We start from the raw sequence: 22,510 nt of genomic DNA on the forward strand, positions 1-22,510 counted from the left end.
GGAAATGTTCACTGTAAAATTCCTGTCAGTTTATTATTATAATAATAATAATAAAAAAATAAAAAACTGGCTTGCCTTTGTTGTGCTCATTGTTTGGCATTGCATACTTTTGAACACTAGAGGGCAGTTGGTTGTTAAATAATTACCTTGATGAATGATATAGTTCATGAATAACATCTGATTAGCGGACTTATTATGGTATATCTGATTAGAAGTCCTTAATACACTGCTTATCACTTGTATTAAGTATTTGACAAAACCTTTTATTAGTGCTGTGAATAAGGACAAATGGGGTTGATTAAAACCATAATCTTATGTCTGACTTTTCATTTCCATAAAAAGACATAAACTTGTTTTTTTTAATGGAGCTTAATTCACTCATCTGCAGTCGATGCTTGCAGTTGTCCACATTTTCCAGCTGTGTTGGAGGTGGGCTCTTGTCCTCACATCTGGACCATGTTAGAGACTTCCTGTCACAGCATCTGCTCTGCCCCCATCCCACAGAGCCAGAGGCCGACCTGACAATCTACAGATGCTGCTGTGAGTTAAGCATATGTACAATGGTGGTGAGCGAGTCACATACATAAAGCTAAGATATTAAAGGTATAGAACGTTCTCTGCACAAATATATCCATCAGTGTCGGGCAAACCAGGATTTATAGGAGGCGATATTAAAATGATGCTGTAATTTTTAATAGCATAATCCAGTTTGCATTAAGTGATAAAGTGTTTGAGTGTAAACAGTGCTGTACAAATGGAGATATATTTTCAAGTTGTACAACCATATTATAATAGCAATATAGCAATAAATGTATTTGTATGGCACCTTCCAAAACAGCAGGTTCATGAGTGCTTTGTGGTTCATAAAAGAGTAAGACTGTCTATAACTCATACTGTCATTCAATAAAAGAGATTGTTTAAAAACACAGGGTGAACTTTTCAGCCTGACTTAATCACATAAACTATTCCAGAGGGTTTGTTTCTGTCGCTCTTGAGCAAGAACACGCACGCAGAGTCTCACTGTTAGCTCTCAAGCTACAGGCTGGCATAAACAGTCATCTGAATTTCTTTAATGCAAATGATGTTGTTCAAGTTGCAATTTTGACACTTTAACTGTGTTTGAAATTCATTAGTTTTCCAGTGAGTGAGATTGTTTTGTGTCGAGCTCATATACTGCAGAGGGAAACAACTGGAGGTTTTTTTGCACACATGTGAGTAACAGATGCATTATGTCATCTAACTCTTCCAAACTCTCAGTAAATAGTAACCATGCTATTGTTAATGCAAATGGAGGCCTGGTGTTTTATTTAAAAAACACCAGAAAGTGACAGAAATTACCCTCTAGTGTTTTGGCTGGCATGTTTTCTTCAGCCACTACGTGCTTATACTCAAAGCAACATTATGGCCATTATAACTTAAACTTTTTAAGTTGATAAACTCACACAACACTTACAATTTGATATAAAGCAGCAGTAGAGAAAGTCTTCCCACAAGGTCTGTTTGCTTTTGAGAAATTATCCATTTTATACCATTTAGGCAAATAAAAACCCTTAAGGGTTGTTATTGTACCTGTAAGTACATGTATGTACATTTTTCATTGCCCAAAAAGTATATGTATGTTCCCAAGCAGCAAAACGTGCATATATTTGTACCTTTTTGACATAGCCAGCCCGAGGCATATGCAAACTAAATAGTTACAGCTTGAAATCGACATATTTATATCTTAAGTTATTTTAAGTTATTTGGTTTTATTTTGCCGTTGTAGATTGCACATGAAGTTAAAAAACAATGTCATTAAACTGGTTTAGTAGTTTGCAGCAAATTCAACGTCTGCAGTTGTATTTTGTTATTTTTCAATTCAACTACAGTAGCATCACACTTGGTGCTTCAGCTTTGACTATGAAAGTGTAAATGAATACCAGGCCACTTGATTTTACTGCCTTCTAATGTAAGACATAAAGAATGACACTGGTTTGGTGTAAATAATACAGCTATAATTAATGCAATTTATAGTGTTACGTGTGTTTTAATTATGGGCTTGAACAGGTGGTGGTTGTTTTTGCTTTTACTTCAAAACCTATTTGACAGAAAGACTTACTAAAGATTGTATTTTGTGCTTGTAAATTAAGATGGGAAATTGCCCACTATAGGGGAACAACAACATCTCTATAAGGTACAAACCACAAGGGTATAAATATGTACCTTAGAGGGTACCACCCCTGTGACAAGCTGTGACAAGCTGTGACAATATGGAGCTGAATGTACTTCAACAAGCTTCTGTAGAAGAACTCGTCAGTGTTTCTCCTGCTGGTTACTTCAGGTGAAAAATATAATTCTGGAGTAAAGTACCTGTCGGTTCAGTTATGAGCAGGTGGGAAATACACTGACTGTCAATTAATTCTTCTTTCCTCAGAAGTCACAGCATGTTGCAACAAGAGTCATCATACCTACTACAGTGAAACATTCCATGGTTCAAAGCAAAGAAAGAGAACAGCGTCTTCTCTCAGCACTGCCTTTTTCTTTTTCTTTACCAATAGAGGAATATGCAAAACTTAGTTTGGACCTTGTCAACAATGACCTCGTCAACAATGACCTCAGTAAATCACTAAAAAGAGCACACAAAACTATGATTTGTTAAATTTTCCACATACTAATTCAACAGTTTATTTCACTCCCGGCACAAAACACTTGTCTGTTGCCAAATCTTCCGGGAAATGAATTTTCATGAGGTTCCAGTAAGTTGTCAAATTATTCCAAGTAACCATGGAATCTGCAAGGCACGCCAAAGTAATAATCTATACCGTATATAATGATCTGCTCAGTCGATTCAAATCTGACTGTAACCCTAATCCATACAATCATCTCCATATGCAAACACACCCTGATAGTAGTGAGGAACACTGAACACATGAGGTTAGATGTTGAACTGTTAGCACTGTGGCCATAGAGTCTACAAAGGTTATAAATAAATAAGATCCTGTCTTTAGTGCAGAAATCACAGCCACCTCCTCCTCCTCCTCTGTCGTGCCCAATGAAGCGCTCCTGCAGTCTCAGCACGCACAGCTGTAGCTCATTCCCCCAGAAAGTCCCAACACAGTCCACAAGGTCCTGTGTCACCAGTTGGTGCAGCAAATTCCCAGGCCTTTTCAGAGTGTGACTGATTGTACGAATACAAAATGACTTTAGCCTGTAATTCAACTTGTCCACCCTCACATTCATATTCTGCTCACTGTCCCGACATGTGGGGCTCATTACAGGCCTCATACCGACACTTCATTATGTTGCTCATGTCTGTATAGTTCTATGATTTAGTTTATAATACAATTACAGTACAAACATAAACTAAGTAGATAGTGTTTCTGTTAAAATTAATTATCCAATAGTGTTCTCTTGTTGAGAAAAACAAATAAAAACAAATAATTTTATATGAATAAAACACTTACATTTTGATGTGAAACAGCAGTTGAGAAAGTCTTCCCACAATGTCCTAGATCTACACTGTTACATTACAAGTCCATGTATGTACCTCAAGGTACAATTTAGTCAAATATAAGCCCTCATGGCTAATTATTGTACCTGTAAGCACATGTGCATTTTTGATTGTTAAAAAGGTACATGTTCCAAGGCAGTAAATGTTACACTCATTTACCTTTTCTTCAAATAAAGTACAATATATGGAGACAATGTGCACACACACTGAACAAGTTGAGACATGTTAACGCCATCCATGGCTCTCACAGGACAGCCAACCAACGACAAAGAAAAAGAGAAGAGACATTATTGTGTGTTGTTGATCCGTGTTCAACTGAGTGCAACAAAGACAACTCCCTACAGCAAAATACATTTCTTACCAGCACTGGGTTAATCTTATAAAGGACCTCATTCTGGGCTAAATTAACATTGGCCCCACGTTCACCACCAACTCAATACATAAGCACTATAGCCTCCAAGGTCCAACTGTTGGGGCATGGTACAGACTTGTGTTATTAGAGTTGTGGTTTTCAAATGAGGGTCACTAAAAAGTTTCCAGAATCAGGCTGAAATCTTGGACAGACTAAAAAAGTGACATCAGTTGGTAACACACAAATTACGTTGGTTCAAAGTAAAGTTGACCTTTTACCTGAAATTATGTTCATATAACTTGGAACTTTTAAAATTAATTATGAATTGAATCTGTTTTTTGTGCACCACAGTTGGTGTAGTGGTTAGCACTCTTGCCTTTGCAGCAAGAAGACCTGGGTTCCTGGGTTTGAGCCCCGTTCGGAACAAGGGCCTTTCTGCAAGGAGTTTGCACGTTCTCCCTGTGTGTGCGTGGGTTTTTTCTCCTGGTTCTCCGGCTTCCAGTCCAAAAACATGCGATATGGGGATTAGGTGAATTGGTCACTCTAAATTGACCGTAGGTGTGAGTGTGAGTGAAGGTTGTATGTCTCTATATGTGGCCCTGCGATGGACTGGCGAACTGTCCAGGGTGCCCTATGTCTGCTGAGATAGGCACAACACCCCCGTGGAAGATAAAGCGGTAGATGATGGATGGATGAATCTGCTTTTAGACATGCACAGAAACTCTTGAGATTCAGCAGAGGTGTTTTATGTGCAAATGAAAACCTTTAGGCAGATGTTGCATTGGAGATTCTCCTGTCAGCTCTTTTGTGTTACTTCCTGCAGTTGTGAACGCATCTCACCTCGATAAAATCCACAAAATGACCAGAACAAAAACTCTGGACATAAGCTGGAGTTCTTGTCTGAAGACAGACATTTCTATGGAGCTTTTGCACAACAGCCATTTTGTAGTAGCAGAAACAGCAGAGGTGTTACTGGTCATGTTAACGATGGCTCTGTACAGTACATGTAAGTCAGGACAGCACCCTAATACTTTAATTGGAACTCGGCCATTACTAATTTAATTAATTACACCTACTGTGACCTGTCAAAGGGCTGCTGTAATGGCTAAAGTGCCATTACAAGGAATAAGAGATAAGATAAGATAAGATAGTCCTTTATTCGTCCCGCAGTGGGGAAATTTCCACTGCGGGACATAGTAAAAACATTTCCAATCCTTTGGGGCAGAGGTGTCAAACTGGCGGCCCACAGGCCACATGCGGCCCCCCAATCAATTACATGTGGCCAACCACTTAATATCATGTCAATAACATGGTCACTACATGATTATAATATGATATATATTTGCTAATAATAAGACTATTATTAAATGTATTACCTTCCATTAAATGTCATATTTAACACTCGAACTACCGGGAAATATGTACCTACTAGAACTACCAAGGGCAGTCATTTTGACTACTCATACTTAATATGCATATAATTTCAATAATCAAAGTACAAACTGAAAGTAAATAGATCGAGGTCAGTATCCAAAAATAAATATGTTACATGATTTATAGCACATACTTGACGACTATGGTAGTTAAAGGTAGACATGACCAGAACTTTTTTTGTGTTTTGTTGTTTTAATAATTGAAAGGTGCCATATGTAAGAATGTGGCCAAAAACAGTTACTACATTCAAATTCAAAATACCTTTAGGTCTTTTAGGTTTCGCTTTCTGACGTAAAACAACCCGTGGTTGCTCTGCAGCAGAGACTCTACTGACTGCAATGATTGGTAGACGGCGGTAGGTGACGCCACATGCCAAAACATGATTTCAAAACGTAAACATGATTTTTTTAAATGCAAATATTTTGTCAGTACTGTTGTTGTTGTTGTTGGTGAGTTCAGTTTTTTTATTCCTGAGTCTCTGTGACATATTAGGAGGATTTTATGGCCAGTTGCTTTAGATTTATTACATAATGGACCTTTAACATTGTTAAAACAATAAATGCACACATTTAGGAAAAGTCAGGGACCCATGGTCGCATATGTTTAAATGCAACAAAGTTATCACCCTACAAAAATCAAAATCAAGTCAAAATGACTGCCCTTGGTAGTTCTAGTGTTAAACTTGTTTAGTTTTTTCATTTCAGTTGTCAATGATATCATTAACTTAATTTTGGATGTATTTAATAATGGATTTATTTTGCATCATAAATATGTTTTTATTGGGAAGTATACACTGTTCCACATTAAAACAAGTGCTTCCACTTTGAAATTCTGTGAAATATCATCAAGAATATATTTATTGTTATATCATAATGGACTATACTATAAGCTCACACGCTATCAAACTGTTGTATGTTCCCACTTTTTGTGAAAAAGTTGAGGTTTTAGTTCAGGCTTGAGCTAAGCTAGCTCACAGGCATGCTAGCTCATCCTAGCCGACGGGGCCCCTCTCTCCTCCTCCTCCTCCCTCTCTCTGCCAACGGACGAACTGATGACGCTGGACGGAGGTTGTGAGGGGAACTGCCCCGGAGGAGGAGATGAGAGGAGGGAAAAAAACTTTTCCTCCTTTGTTTTTTAAATGCAGCGAAGAGAGAGAGGGGAGAAGAAGAAGAAGAGAGGAGAGGAGGGAGGTGTGTGAGTTAAGTGAATGAGGTAGGAAGGAAGGAAGGAAGGAAGGAGTGAGTGAGTACGAGTAACATTTTCCAGAGGTTCTCCTGGAGAAGCCTAAAAGTTGTTTGACCTGGACACGAGCTAACCTCACTCGTGTATGTGTTCACTGTTAGCTGCGTGCTGTTGTGAAGGTTTCTACTGTGTGAACGAGGCAAAGACACGAACAGAACTATGTCGCTGTTGTCGGTGTTCACTGGTTACCCGTGAGGTTTTTCTTCCTTTATTTTTAAAAAAGAGCCCAGGGAAAGAAAAGTTTCAGAGAGGAACCGGTTCTCCCTGGTGCCTTGCCGTCGCTTTTTGTGTGTAAGGATTGTTTTTCCAGTTTGACAGGGCTGATATAGAAGCTACAGCACCGACAGACTCCTCAAAGGTAAGTGTTTACACTCATTTTTACTTAAATATCTTATCTTTCTGTTTGTGTGTGTGTGTGTGTGTGTGTGTGTGTGTGTGTGTGTGTGTGTGTGTGTGTGTGTGTGTGTGTGTGTGTGTGTGTGTGCGTGTGTGTGTGTGTGTGTGTGAGTGCGTGTGTGTGTGTGTGTCCGTGGAGACAATTCTGCATATTCATATTAGCATTGATGATTGATGAGTGATTCAGGTCCAGATGATGACCAGTCAGCGCTGGAAATCTTTGTAATAACACGTATCTCAGACACATTGATTCATGGCAGTGTCTCCCCTTCTCCACTTTAAAGCATTTTAAACTTGAAGGGCATGGTGCAACTTATCCATCAGCTTTTGAGGACAAAGACATAATGATCCAGGATAATAAGGGCTTTATCTGTGTGCAGATCATCACCACAGGACCAAAATCCTCCAGCTCTGTGCTTTCATCAGTTGTTGTGATGATAAGTAAATTGATATTAAATGAATACTTCCTCTTATATCCATTTTTAATGACTATTTATTACACAGATAATCAGATTATTCATCAGGGATGAGATGGTGTGAGACTTGGTATTGGTCTGATACTGGTCAAAATCACTGGATCAGATGTTCGAAAAAGAATCTGTAAAAATGTAACATGGTTATGATGCATACATTGTTAAAGGTGCCATATGTAAGATTATGGCCAAAAACGGTTTCTACACTCAACTTCAAAATACCGAGGTCTTTAAGGTTTCGTTTTCTGACGTAACTGGCAACCCGTGGTTGCTCGGCAGCTGAGACTCTACTGACTGCAATGATTGGTAGACGGCGGTAGGTGGCGCCACATGCCAAAACATGATTTCAAAACATAAACATGATTTGCAGTCTGCAAAATGTTTTTTTTAATGTGAATATTTTGTCTGTACTGTTGTTGTTGGTGAGTTCAGTTTGTTATATGAGGGTAACATTTATCCTGAGTCTCTGTGACATATTAGAAGGATTTTATGGTCAGTTGCTTTAGATTTATTACATAATGCACCTTTAACATTGCATAAATGCTTCTATAAGTCATCCTGTGACCAGAACATGAGCGGTCATGAGGTGTCTGCCACACCGCAGGACACATATCAGTTGTGAGGCCTTAATCAAAGATAAACGAAGAAGTCATATTTTGTGGTAAAACTATAAATAAAAAGCAGGAGCAACATTTTAACAGATTCAGAATCAGAATAATGATATATTTTGTAATTTGTATACAGTTATATTCACGTTGGAGTAGAATATTGGTTCACAGTTATTTAGCAGTGACTGTCATGGCTGACTTTGTAGCATGAATTGTTGAAGTAATTGTGAAATGGTGTCCACCATGTCTGCCAATGTTGACTGCATTCTGTATACAGTTTTAGTATAAATGGATACACATCATTTGATTGGCTCGTACCTTGAGCAAAGCAACGCAACACAGTCTTTGCAGTTTGGTCCCAGCCCATTCAAAGTGAAAGAGAAACATTCAAGTTGACACCCCCACCCCATGACTGTGAATTGGTAGTTTGCGAAATGGCTGGCATCAGCACACCTGTGTTATTCACAGCGTTTTTTTGTTTGTTTATTGGACTTTATTGAATGAATATCGGTAGTTAGTTAAGGTTGTGACATAAGCATTGGATACAAAACGTGTTATAGAGCCATCCCTGCTATTGACCATATTCTCGACCATATTAAATCGAGTATGGCTTTTTCCCCCAGTAAGATCTTATTCATGTTTATTTGAAAATGCTGTTTTCTCATTCATTCAGAATAATATCGTAATATCTGCCCATGTAAAGGTTGGCTCTTTTGTTATCTGACTCCACAGGTTGTTTGGCAAATCTTTAAAGGGCGTCTTTATACTAAAACATCCTTTTTATGCAAGCCCGACAGAAACATGCTTCAAACATTTAGTGTCCCTCTCTGGCCCTCGTAGCGTGCAAAAAGGCCCTGGTCTTGTGGTTCTGCTGTGTGATCCAGAGTGGGGAGTGTCTCTTGGTTTTTCGGGCAGTATCATGACAGCCTACAAGTCCTGTCTTTACTGGGTAGAGCGAGCAGTCTGTAGTTACAGCACTTCAGTACACCCCCACTAGGCCCCCACCCCACAATCTACTTGACCTACTCAGCCTGCACCAGATGGTTTTGTCCCTTTGTAACGGCAGAAAGGAAACCCTTCCCTGACTTGGGGAGAAAAAAAAGAGAAGACAGGAAAGAAGGCATGAAGAACAGGGCTGATGAAAGTTACACTGCACATGTTGCTTTGTGTGGTACCTCTTAATTAGTACCAATGCAAGGGTCTAGTTTTTATTACATCTTTTTTGTAGTATATGCCTACACCATGCTGACTTCTCTTAACTTCATCAACGAAGAACACAGTGTGACACTTAAGAAAGGAAAAACACAAAACTTTATTGAAGCTGCGCAGAGCAGCTTTCAGGAGAGCGCTCTTGGGGAGAGAGTAAGAGCAGCTGACCCACAAAGCAAAGGAGGAATTCCCATTTTATGAGGACAAGCTTTAATTTGAAGTCTGGGTAATTGCTGTGTTTGCATCTGCTTTCTTTTATAAACACAAGCAGTGTTTTTTTTTTCTCCTTAAGACAACAGCGCCATAGGCTAAGGTTTATTCTTTCAATTAAGGCCAATTTCACTTCTCTCTATCAAAATATCCAAACCCATCTGAGATAAAGGGCTTTGGTTAACATTGTGTTTGTAGTATCAACTATCAAATAAGATAAATACACCATTTCATATGAGAAAGTTAAAATATTATCAAACAAAATACGGCTAACTCTAAAAACCAGTATTCTAGTTTTGTTGTCAGCTGTCACACCTTCTGACAAAGAGCCACTCCATTGCTTTGTGTCATTACGGTCGTACTTTTATTCTGAAGAATAGAACAGAAATCCTTTATTGTCATTGTAAGAACACAAAAGACATACATATACAAAATAATACAAAATTAGAAATGCGAAAAAGTATTGTACAGTGCATAATCACGAGTCATGCACACTAATTATAAGCATCTTCCCTGTTGTTAGTCGCCACACATGTCATATAGACATTATTCGAGATGGAAGCCAAAGATGCAAATGTGAGCCCACAATGACGCTGTTGTGTAATGGTCATTTCGATGAGTTTATGGCAGAAATCTAATCTTCAGGGTTGTGGTGTTAGCACTGTAGCGCCATCCTACCATGTGCTCAGACTTTCAAATATCTGTCCAGTGTCCAAAAAGACTAATGTCTATAATGATGAGTAATGAGCTCATCATAATGAATAAGAGCACTGCTAAGAAAGAAAGAGATGCACTGTTGAATGTGGAGTAGATTCATTGCTGTGGTTAATCTAAGAAGAATGCTATGCTGTGTACCTCTGACTTTCTCCTCTTTCAGGGAAGTACTTTATGGGTATACCTAAAGGCCAAACAAAGTATAATTTTAAAAAGGATATTTGTCTTAGTTGTGGTGCAGAATGTTTCCCCTTTTCATAATTTTTTCTTGTGCCTAGTACAAGTTTTGGAAATTAGCCCAAGTGGAATTTAATAAATACTAATCTACAGAAGTGAATATATGACCTACATTCTTCTTTACAAATGTTAATAAGATACTGAGCCTGTGTGTCTTTGTTGCTTCGTCTTAAAGGATTATTGCAGAAATATCCTTACTCTGGGAACTGACAAACAACACAAGTGTGAGCTTGTGTTGGACTCTGAGATGGAAAGCTTTTGAGCCTCCTGGGTGCAAGAAAAGCCCCATTGTCATATGGAAACCACACAAAACTGATACCAGTCATTTTGAATCATTCATCCATAGACTACTTATAGGTCCTTAAACACTGGTTATAGTTATGACATGAGAGGAGTGTTGGGTTTGCTCTGAAAATGAAGGCTATACATGATATTTTAGGCCTGTGAGATCGCTGTAGGAGGTACAATTATTGCAGACTGGAATTTGACAAAACGGGTTGCTTCTAATGATAGAGTTGCAGTGGAAGTGATGTAGACGTACATGTGGAGGTCTGAACCATGATGTTCCTTGTGACACTGTAGAAAAAACTATCTACAAATGACACAATTCCATCAGTGTTTGTTTTGTGTCGTGCAAGCAAGCTTTCAAATTGTTCTGCTTCTTAAATGTGAATCTTTTGTGGTTTCTTTGCTCCATATAACAAAGATATAATTAAAACAGAATAATTTGGAAATATTTAAGGTTTAGGAAACGCCGATCAACATTTTTCTACATATACTGACATTTAATTGACCAAACAACTCTTCAATAAATCAAGGAAACAATTGACAGATTAGTTGCAGCCCCACAACACTGTTAAACGATTTAGTTTGTGTTCAGAGAACCCTTCACATTCAAGGATGTTCAGTAAAGGACCTCATTTTCCTCAAGGACACGGTTGCCATGATGGATGGGTACTTTGAGGTCATTTACCAACCCACTGTTCACCAGAAGCATATATTATGACCCCAAACACAGTGCCTTACTATCATGCATTCACTAACATACGGACATCAGACTCCACCACACCACCTACTAACCCCACTGGAGTGTTGTAAAACTGCCCCTCCTTCAGAGCACACACTGTACACTGTTTCCTCTGCTGCTGGATATCAACTCTAATTCATTGCAGCATGCAGTGCTAAAATTGTGGATGAATATTAGTCCTTATGTTTTTTTTTTTACCATATTAATGACCATGTGTCGCTCTGATGTGCAGCATGCACGCGTGCACCACTGACATGTGACTCTTCTAAAGGCCACTCATTGTTTTTCTGGTCTTTTTTTCCACATCTCTCACTATAAGTAGCTCTCTGCAGACTTAAGTTGAAAGGCCTCTATTGTTTAGACTAAATTCGAGCATGCATGCAGACTGAGAGATTATGGGTGAAAAGAAGTCACATACTACCAATAAATTATTGCCACTCATCAGTGGCCATTGTGAGGGTCTGGTGCCGCAGGGCAAATCATTTGGCTGTGACTGTGAGACCACTTAGATAAAGAAGACTGGAGTTAAAGATCGTCAGCTACCAGTTGTGAGGTTGTCACTTCTTCTCAGACCAAAAAGCTCTACAGTGCAACTGAATATTTTAATATTTCAATGTTTAATTACATTACAAGGTGATGGCCAAAGTCTGGAAACTTCAGCTGTGCTGTGTGCAGAATTATTATGGTTAAATAAAGTGGGTCAGCTTTCGAAGGCAAATATCAGAAATATCTTTGCACAGAATCCACAAATGTGGTGACTGTGGTTATACATATGTGAATCATGAGGACTAAAATTATTTTCTTTCTTTTCAGACTTTTTATTTAAAAAAAGATTCACAGCACAAAGTACAATGTTCTGTCCAAAATCCCATGTCAAAAAACCCTTAGGCGTGAAGAGATGCTTTGGATGATGGCATCATGGAATAATAAGTCCTGATGTTGATGTTTCTGTTAACATATGCCCTGGAAATGGGACAGTGGTTATGTAATTGGAGGTAGAAGGGTGTGGAATGTATTTCAGACATTTTATTGAAAGGACCCATTGAGATCTATTCACTCAGGACACTATCAAAGGCTGATAGAGACATGTGTCTTTTGCATATGTAGTGTGTAAGCAAATGTATCCCATCGGCAACTGCGTAAGTCAACTTTGTTGTGTTTACACAGTCCAACAGAAAAAAACTGCTGATTTGCCTATGCTACATGCTATTTTAAGGATTTCAAGCAAGGGGGAGCAAACACTCACTCCAATACTTTAATTATATTGATTTATTTTTTATTTATTGGCATACACAATTATTTTTTCAGCAATAATTGAGTATGAGTGGGGAAATGTGAGCCTTGAGTAAACTATATACATTAAAAAAATGTTTCAAGTCCTGGTGTGGTATGCTTGATGACTGGGACAGAAGTCATGAGCTCAGGGATTTTGTCAGTTATTAACTTGTTGATAATGAGTGTAATGTTATCATGTAGATTTTCCTACATTCATAATGAGTGTATTGTTTTGGTCTGAATATGGATCTTAAACCCTGTGAAATTACAATTTAGTTTCACAAAATATCAGTACTTAAATGTGTAGAATGACAGTCATGTGGTGCTTTGTTGGTAATGCACAGCAACACAAACGCACACCGCTAAAATTGTCTCAATCACGCAAACAGAGGCTCTTGGAGACACAATGGTGAGTGTTATATGTGGATTAGCCTGTAAGCTGGAAAGATTACAAGCTCATTTTCTTCATTTTGCAAGTCCTGCAGTTTTGTTATGGTGAAAGTACTTCTGCCAGATCCACCTGGACCTATAAAGGTACCTTTGTTTTTCCTACTGTCATATATTCTCAGATAAAATATGTGTTTTCATCAGTTGAGAGGAAGCTTCAGGTTTGATGGACCAACTCTTTGGTCCCGTGTCAGAAACACAAAGGTAATTTCCTGCCTAAACCTGATGTTCCACTTCCTCATCTCATTCCAAACTTCCTGCTTCGGTGGGACAGGAAGCTGTCCCTATTTTGATCAGTCTTTCAGCTGTTTGGGATGTTCTGCTGAGGGTGGCATGATTTACGGCTGCAACAGCAGAGCGCAGATCCGGGTGCTTCTCACATTCTTGATGGAAATTCTCCCAGTAAAGATGTCAAACAGCCGAGCATCAGATGTTCAGCTTCTCAGCTGGCCCTGACCGTCATGTCGGAGGAGCACTTGCAGAAGCCCTGGCTGTGGTCACACACGCCCACCCCTTGATTACGCACCCAAATTAACTATGTTGGGAACTTGCTGTTCATCAGCAGCTGAGCTCTCAAACCTGTTCTGCTCCCAGCCCCACACAATGTTTGTTTAGGGGAGCAAACTCCTGGACAAGTTTGTGTTTGGAGGGCAACATAATATTCCAAGAGCTTAGCAGTTGATCCTCAGTGCGTATTAACTCTCTGATCCTATCTAAATGCACGGTCAGACCGATAACATTTAGCATTATTGACCTATATCCGCTCCCCCTGCATGTTTTATCTGCATTTTTGTTTTTCTTCTAGCTCTTTGATTAAAGCACATTGTGTCTGTGAAAAGGTGCTTTATATATTATTATATTTTTCCAAATGGCACATTCCTTAAATCATTTAGATGAACATTGGGAATATCTGCAATTGTCACTGTAAGTGTGTTAGTATGTGCATCCTAACCAAGTGGCAACCCACTCAAGTTGTTTAACAGCTGATTCAAAGCATCACATTTTTCCGTTTGGCCATCACCACTTTGGTTTAAGGAAACCAGAAGAGACCATACTTGGAGGAAAGGGTCACGCTGAGAAGATGCGAGTAGTAATTAGAGTGTAAGGAATGACAGGTCACTGTGTGTGACATCTGCTGTCAATCACACCAAAGACATACCCCATGTATTGTCTGTTTTACTATAGACTATAATTAACCAAATGGACATTATACTGTGTCTAAGACCTTAAACTAACTACTACTGCAACTAATAATATAATTATATTAATATTGCTGTCTGTCCATAAAATTAAAATAAACAACATGTATCATTGTATTTTGTCTTCAAACTAAAGCTAGGTTATTCACTTTAATGTGATAGAAGAGCAAAAAAACTAGAAAGTATCCACATTTAAGACGCTGAAATCAGAGAAATTGTTTTTATTTGATTAAGAATACCGACTTTAACAGATTAATCGATTAAAATAGCCTGTGATTAATTAAGTAATATATTTGCATTACTGCCCTAAATAAGATCATACATTTGCTGAAGAAATTACAGATATTGTAAATCATGTGAAATATAAGTACATTTTCTCGTACAAAAACCTGACTTGTTCATGTAGCCAGTGCAGTCGCCCCCTGAAGGTCATTTGAGAATACAGGTTTTAGACACTTGCAATGGCTTCCCTCTCTGGACCCACACTCTGTGAGCCTAACAGGGCTGCTAGCTTGACTATAGACTCTCATAGCCTTGTTGACTGGTATTGAATTTGTTGCCAGGCGACTTCAGTCTGCAGAAAAAGCTTGGAAGCATTGAGGGGATTTTGGGTCTCAAGAGAGTTCAGTCATTAAGATAGATAGTTCTGTTTCGAGTTAGGACCCCCCTCCCCCCCCCCCGTCACTCACCAGCCCCTGAAGGCAAATAGCTGGAACACATCTTAAAGCAAACAGTTAGAATCTAACAGTTTCCTTGGTGCTCTCAGCCATCTTTATGTGGCCCCCTTTTTTGTCTACCCAGTTTCCTCCGAGTGCCACTAGAGGTCACAGCATAGGCCTCACAGTCTTTGTTCGGCACCATAATGGCTCTATTTTCCCACAGCAGCACAGCCTGTCAGATATAAGACACCATTGTTACTCACATAGGTGGTAACATGAGGATGATCTGCAGAAGAGTAACCATCGGTGTACGTGAAACTACTATTTAATGGTGAATTATTAACTTGTTTGCACCAGTTGTTTTAATAATTGAATTACAACATAAAACATGTGTGATAAGGACCACACAGTGAGAGTCCGGGTGTTACTGGACCTTTATTATTGCTTGTTAGCATTGATGACTTATTCTCATGGTTTTACTGAATTCAATAGGCTGACCACAAAACATCCATTCAAGCTGTGTTCCACTACTGACAAGGAGAGACACACCAATGTGGAGAGTGAGATCACAGTGACGCCCAAACCAGAGGGAGACAAAAGCTCATAACAGTGAAGTTCCTATCACGGTCCATCCTTTTTTCCTTGTTCTCCTGTCCTGTTGAGGCTTACAGGAGGCTTGTGTCTTATAAAGCAAGGCGACTCCATTATGTCACAACACATATAGACAAACACAATGATGCTGGAAGTTAGAAGTTAATCCTGGATTTGTTTTTAGATTTATAGAGCTCTCCCTCAAGAGATATGGACAGAACATGTGAACTCCACACAGGAACCCCACCCCCAACCCCCTATTTGCCTTCAAACTCAAACTCCTCTTGCCCAAAAAGTGTTATCCCACAGCAGAATTTGGTTTTTCATCGTAAATTGGCTGATGCACGTTGGATGATTATAGTCAAGATAGTGTACAGAGATTGTTGCAGCTGCTGCTCATTTTCTTTTTCAAAAGTGAAAGACATTATTTCAGGCCTGTTTTTCATCCTAGTTGTGACCAGGCTGTGATCGCTGCTATAGAGAGAGAGTATGCGTTTTATGTGGTTTGTATGGAGAACATGGTGTGCACATAAATACTGTATACAATACATCCACTTTAGATTGTTTCACATACATACTGGACAAAAAAAGGGCTACGACTAACAATTATTGTCATTTTCCAATAGTCTGCCAACTAGTTAACAGAGTAAATATTGAAATGGAAAAATATCCATTCGAATTTCCCAGAGCACTGATTCAATACCCAACACATTAAAGAAACCTCCCCAAAAAACAAAATAATCAATGAATTAATTAATTAATTAGACTATAGCATTAATAATATCCTAAGCTAGATTTAACACATTAGACTTGTGTAATGTAAAAAATAACTGAATTCACTTCTCCTGAAGTTTGTCTTCTCATTCAGCAAAGAATTGGGACATTACAGTTGTCGGTATTTGGAAACAAAGAGAGAGAGAGAGACACTGCAAGATCTTTGAGTGGCTGAAGAGGAAAGAAAACTTTCCATTGGACTTTTCATTTTTTCCCAGTAAAGTCATTCTTACACAGGACACAAAACACACAGCCTTGTGTCTCAGAGAAAGGGTGAAACAAGTGTCACGTTTCAGTGTTTGGGGTAAAATTAGAGTTAATGTGGGGAAAGGTTCAGGTTAAGAACTAGAGGTAGGCAGAAGCTGGAGGTAAAAGAAGGTCTGACAAGTAGTAAAACCAACGGTTTGTCTTGAGTCGAAAACGTGAGTTAGCTGTAATCGGATCTCAGCTGTGGTGAGCTCATGCACGAGGCCTTCCAGCTGCCTCACAAAGAGCAGTCCACCCATGAGCCCTCTGTGGCTTTCTACAGGCCTGCCAGACCAAATATCAGATGTCATTTTTCAAGAGGACTTGATGGTTTTAACAGGGCAGCAATTCTGGACATAATGTGTCCACTAGTAATTATCACTGATGTCTACTCCTACAGCATGTTCCTATCTTTACACTGAGCAATCACAAACGTGACCAAGTACAAATCACATATGAGTGACCAATTTACCTATAACTAAAACTGCATTCATTTCACTGAGTTAAAGGAGAAGTTAGTAGTTTATAGTGCCATCTAGAGGAGAGGCTGAAATTTACAAAATCTGCTCACCCCCTCCCTTCCCTGAGCGCTACGGTATCCGCAGCTGGTCAAATGTCGTCCTCGTCGTCTTTCTCCGTGTCAGCAGATGAGGTTCGTGAGGTGAGGGAGAGGGCGAGCTACCGCGGCCGTAGCAGACGAAGCGGAGAGAGTGGAGGCGGGACTTCCGCTACAAGTAAAGAGACGCTTGATTTGTACTCTCGCGTTTGTCCTTACAGGCTCCGGTAGAAACATGGCGTCTCGCTGCTAACAGTGGCTATGCAACAGCGGCCCGCGACCATGTTATTTTACATGACTTTTTGAAACACTACGAAAATGAAACAAAAACTATTATACAGCGACTAGACAATGCAGGAGCACATAATATGTATACAAAAGTGGATTTTGGGTTATATAAACCCATAAATACTACACAGTGTCCCTTTAAAAACTGAGGCTCTTATTAGGGGACTGTGTCCTCATGACCTTGCATATCTGAGGGGGAACAGCCTGATCGGATCCTGGCACATGGATTATAGTGAGTGAATGAGATGCTTGTGTGTTTGCGCAGGCATGAGTTGCATGGTGTTGTGTGTTCAGTTTGTGACAGCTGCACACGCACATCAGCAAGGAGGAAGTTACAGTCGTAATGAAGATGTCAGGCTCCACTTTTGTCACTGGAGATGGTTCAATTTGCTGTATAAATGTTGTCAGTTCATAGCAATTAGGAATGTTTATTGGCAGAAATTGAATATACTAACATTATGGGGTTTTCTATGGCCAATGCCCGTCTTTACAAATCAGGGGTAGCAGATGGCCGATATATGATGCCATTTTTACCCCCATGTTTGGCCGATTTTTCCATCCCTCAAAATCCCAGATGACACAGGGCGAAAGGCGGGTACACCCTAGCCAGGTCACCAGTCCATCACAGGGTCAACACACAGAGACGAACAGCCATTCACTCCCACATTCACACTTAAGGGCATCATGTTTTTGGGCTGTGGGAGAAAACCCACCAATATCACCTGATAACATGTAATAGTTCATTAATGACAAATCATAAGCAACATTTTGTGTCTGCCCTGCAGTGCACTCTTCACCTTGGAATATGCCATATTAGTTAAGGATCTAAGGAGGCCCCAGGAATGTTATACATCAGCCAAAAAGTGGCAACATCCTTTCTAGTATTCAAAATCCTAGTCATCTAGTTGCTGCATTTTGCAGTCTCAACATAAAATGTCACTAATCTTTACACACTAGACCTTTAAGGTGAACGTATTGTTTTCCTAACTACATTTCTTCTGTCTCTTGCAGTCGTCAAACCTGCTCCAATGGACTTGAGATAACGTTACAAGGAGTTCTACTCTTGTCCTAAACTTCAGCCAGCCCCACAGCCTTCCACACCCAGCCAGCATGGCAGATCCAACTGGGCTGAGCCCTGAAGGGGCGGGGTCAGGCGCCGCTGAGGTTGACTCCTGTAGTTTGGAGATAGAGAGGAAGTATGATGTCATCCCTGCCGTCATCTGCTCCATGTGTTGCCTGTTTGGCATCATCTACTGCTTCTTTGGTGAGGATTCCTGCTCTGGCAAAGACCTTGACATTAAGCAAGCTGTAACATGTGATGACATACCACAGTCAGAACATCACTCATTTTAGTTGGATACATATGTGCAGCAGAGCTGCTATACATCATTTTTATGTAATGGGGTGTTTACTTTTCATTATTTTCCTCCCATGGCTCAGTTTTCTCACCGTATCTGTCCTATGTCTCCTCTTACAGGTTACCGCTGTTTCAAGGCCGTCATGTTTCTGTCAGGCCTGATGTTCGGCTCTGTCATCATCTTCCTGCTGTGCCACAAGGAGCACGTGCTGGACACCCAGCTGAGTGTTGAGGCCAGTGCAGGCATCGGCCTGGGCATAGGCCTGCTGTGTGGTCTGGTCACCATGCTTGTGCGAAGTGTCGGCCTCTTCATGACTGGCCTGCTGTTGGGACTCCTCCTGGCCCTCGCTGCTCTGCTGGTCACTCACCAGTTCTACTCTCCGACCACAGTCTGGGTGCCGCTCGGTGTTCTTCTGGGAATGGGCATGCTGTTCGCTGTGCTGACTCTGCAGTGGCAGAAGTTCTTCACCATGGTCTCCACAGCTGTGTTCGGGGCAGCTATCATGACAGTGTGCGCTGATTACTTTGTGGAGATGTTGGCTCTGGCCACATATGTGTATGAATGCTTGCGCCTCACACCGGGGCCTCCTCTCTGCTGGTACAGCTGGGTCATTCTGGGCATCTGGCCCGCCCTCAGCCTCATTGGAGTGTTGGTCCAGTATAAACTGACGGGTGACAGCTTCTCGCACACTGAAGGTAAGAATGACATATCATGAAGCTTTGTTTCTCATAAGTCATTGTTTGCATTTATTGAATGTCTGAGAATTAAACATATGAAGGTGCTGAAGAGCCAAAGTTTCTAAAGGAACTTCTAAAAAAGCTGTAAGAGTTTACTGCACATTTAAAATCCAGACATTTCATTTAATTTAACAATTTAAGTTCAATACTGAACTGCAGTTAAGAGGAAACGAGGGAAAATTCATTTAAAATTACCCCGACAAATAAAATAAAGTATTTATAAATGTCATAGTTAGAGCTGAAACGATTTATCGATGAATCGATTATTAATTGATTACTAAATTAATCGCCAACAAATTTGATAATCGATTTGAAGCTTTTTTCATTATTAAAACAAGATTTCTGATTGTTTTAGCTTCTTAAATGTGAATATTTTCTTGGTTTCTTTGCTCCACATAACAAAGAAACCATTAAAGGGACACTGTGTAGTATTTATGGGTTTATATAACCCAAAATCCACTTTTTTATACATATTATGTGCTCCTGCATTGTCTAGCTGTATAATAGTTTTTGTTTCATTTTCGTAGTGTTTCAAAAAGTCATGTGTAATAACATGGTCGCGGGCCGCGGTTGCATAGCCACTGTTAGCAGCGAGACGCCATGTTTCTACCGGAGCCTGTAAGGACAAACGGGAGAGTACAAATCAAGCGTCTTTTTTTTTTTACATTTTCTGACATTTTATGGACCAAACGATTCACATGCACATATATGTTAGTTATGGAGGTCTACTTACATACATTAACTTGCTCTTATGGTCAAAAACCTCCTAGTTGCTGTAAACGAGCCGATAGAAATCCTCTTTTCTGACGCTGTTCCCCAGCCGCAATATTTCAGACTGAACTCTCACACCCAGAAGACAGAGTGTGTTGTGATTGGCCAGCCAGCGCAGAGCCTTCCCAACTGCCTTGTGATTGGCCAATACCCGGAAGTGACATAATCAGCACACCCGCTCTCAGAAGTGCAGCTACCCCCTCTGGAAAGGTGGATGCACTGCTGCATTGATGCACCGGGTTTTTCCAGAGATCTCGCTGAGCCTGAGATTACAATAAAACACAGCGTTCTCAGCACTGAACTGTTTGTTTAGATCCTTCAGGCCTTCTTAAACAAGGTAATGACGCAGATACACACTAGGTACGGTCTAGGTCCGCTTTAAAATACGGTACGGCATTAAATTTTAGCCGAAAGCATTTTCACACCAGTATCATGCACATTCAATGCAAGTTACTTTTCCTGCCAAGTGGGAATCTGCTGTTGTTTCCTGTTAGCCTGTCCTCGACTGTCACAGCATCCCAGTGCACAACAGCTATAAAAAACAGCCAGTGAAGAGACATGTTGACATATTATGTGCTGTACAGTATGTTGCTGGTTATGTATGTCTGTGGATGTGATCAGCGCCCCTTCCTGCCAAAATAGCCTCTCTTTTTCCCTGTTGTGTCAGGGAACTACAGTGGCCTTCACATATCAGAAAGGATGCTCTTTGTTTGTTGTAAGAAAGAGTCTGCACATGCTCTGGCTGATTTGTCCATTCGGTCTACCGTAGAAAAATGGCAGCCTCTCTAATGCAAGGTCCTTGGCTAAATAATTGATTTAATAACTTTGTGTTTCCTCTCTTCTCGTAGTTGTTATCAGTCGGCGACAGAAGAGAGTCCAGCTGATGCGGATTCGGGAGAAGGACGCCAAAAAGCGACAGCAGGCAGGTGGGCAGGAAGGCACGTACCGCCGTAAACCCACCCCAGTGAAACGTTACGCTGGGGATCTACTGGCACCGGTCAGTGTCACCCAAAGTGGCGTGTGCTGTAGTTGCTGATTAGATTATAGTTCTTAAATAAAAAGGCATGCACGTGTCTCAGTTATTTTGGAGATAAGAAGATTTTTTTGTGCAGCTCACTTATATCTCTGTTATGCTGTTCTCTCTCTAGAGCTACCTGCAAAGTCTGCGGGACAGACAGATGGGCACAGGCACTTCCCTTAGCAGCCTGGGCACCGCCAACCACACCATGATCGACTTGGAGTACGATAGCGGCTCCACTGTGCCCCTCACAGCTACAACCCCAGTGGTCAGGGTCTGAGCCACACACACACACACATAAGAAGGGACTACTAAGTGCTAAGTGCTCTCTGGATCTTCAACTGTGCCTCGCTCATGTAGAGTAGAACCTATAAACTGCTCCAATCAGCTAATGGTTTTTATTCTCTTCAGACTGATTTGTAGCATGGGTGGATTTTCTCCTGTTGATGTGTCAGTTCTGGGTGTCGGTGAAAGAGATTGCTGCTTTTTTTTTTGAGAAGGAAGAATCGTCAAGCTCCGGCTTGATAAAAAAAAAAAAAAACAACTACAACCACTAAAACCACTGTGTTTCTCAGAGAAACATTAAAAAAAAACAGACACTAACAGAGTGGGGTCCTCCATTTTCTTTCATCATGTATTAAATACATAAACAGCAAGTACGAGCCTTAAAATTCTTGTTTGTGTTTTGGTGGTGAATGAGACGGTGAATAAGCAGTTTGTTTGACGTTACACACGTACTGTACTGGAAGAGTTAGCTATTGCCATGAAGTGTTGTCTTTTTACTCTGTCTGTTTAACTGTATGCTCATAGGTGTTGTGATAATCATGTACTTTTGTTTAGATGAAGTGTGGTGAGACTGACAAAGTGAAGCAAAACGATAAATGAGGCAAATAAAAGTGGGATGTGTTTTATAGCAGCACTCAAATATGTCTGTAATTTTTTGGTGTGTGTTTATTCAGGGTAGCTCCTGTCAGAACACAGTAGGTGAGGAAGTTAGACTGTTGCTTGTGGAGTAAATGTTTTATAATTTATTTTATGTAATGGCCAAGAGTTGCAAAAAACCTTTAAAAAAAAAAACCAGCATGTTTGTTTTTAATTTGTAGTTTTTTTAAATAATCATCCATGTTGTTGTTTGTTGTTTTGCAGGGACAATGCACTTGTTACCTGGATCTGTACATAACTGTTCATATGATTGCAAA

The 22,510-nt window shown here is 40.1% G+C and overlaps 1 protein-coding gene across 2 annotated transcripts; it reads left to right on the plus strand.

The window, feature by feature from the left end:
• Nucleotides 1-6,464: 6,464 nt before the first annotated feature.
• Nucleotides 6,465-22,470, plus strand: LOC310926039 (transmembrane protein 198-like). Of its 2 annotated transcripts, none has more exons than XM_083888138.1 (5): nt 6,465-6,876; nt 18,439-18,691; nt 18,905-19,480; nt 21,142-21,290; nt 21,442-22,470. In XM_083888138.1, exons 2-5 carry the CDS (start codon nt 18,538-18,540, stop codon nt 21,589-21,591), a joined length of 1,029 nt encoding a protein of 342 aa, XP_083744264.1. In that variant the 5' UTR covers nt 6,465-6,876; nt 18,439-18,537; the 3' UTR covers nt 21,592-22,470. The 2 variants fall into 2 exon arrangements, with proteins under 2 accessions (XP_083744264.1, XP_083744265.1); XM_083888139.1 differs by having other exon boundaries at nt 21,142-21,219.
• The last annotated feature ends 40 nt before the right edge of the window (nt 22,471-22,510 follow it).

Source organism: Microchirus variegatus, assembly GCF_963457635.1.
Source record: "Microchirus variegatus genome assembly, chromosome: 4".
NCBI lineage: Eukaryota > Metazoa > Chordata > Actinopteri > Pleuronectiformes > Soleidae > Microchirus > Microchirus variegatus.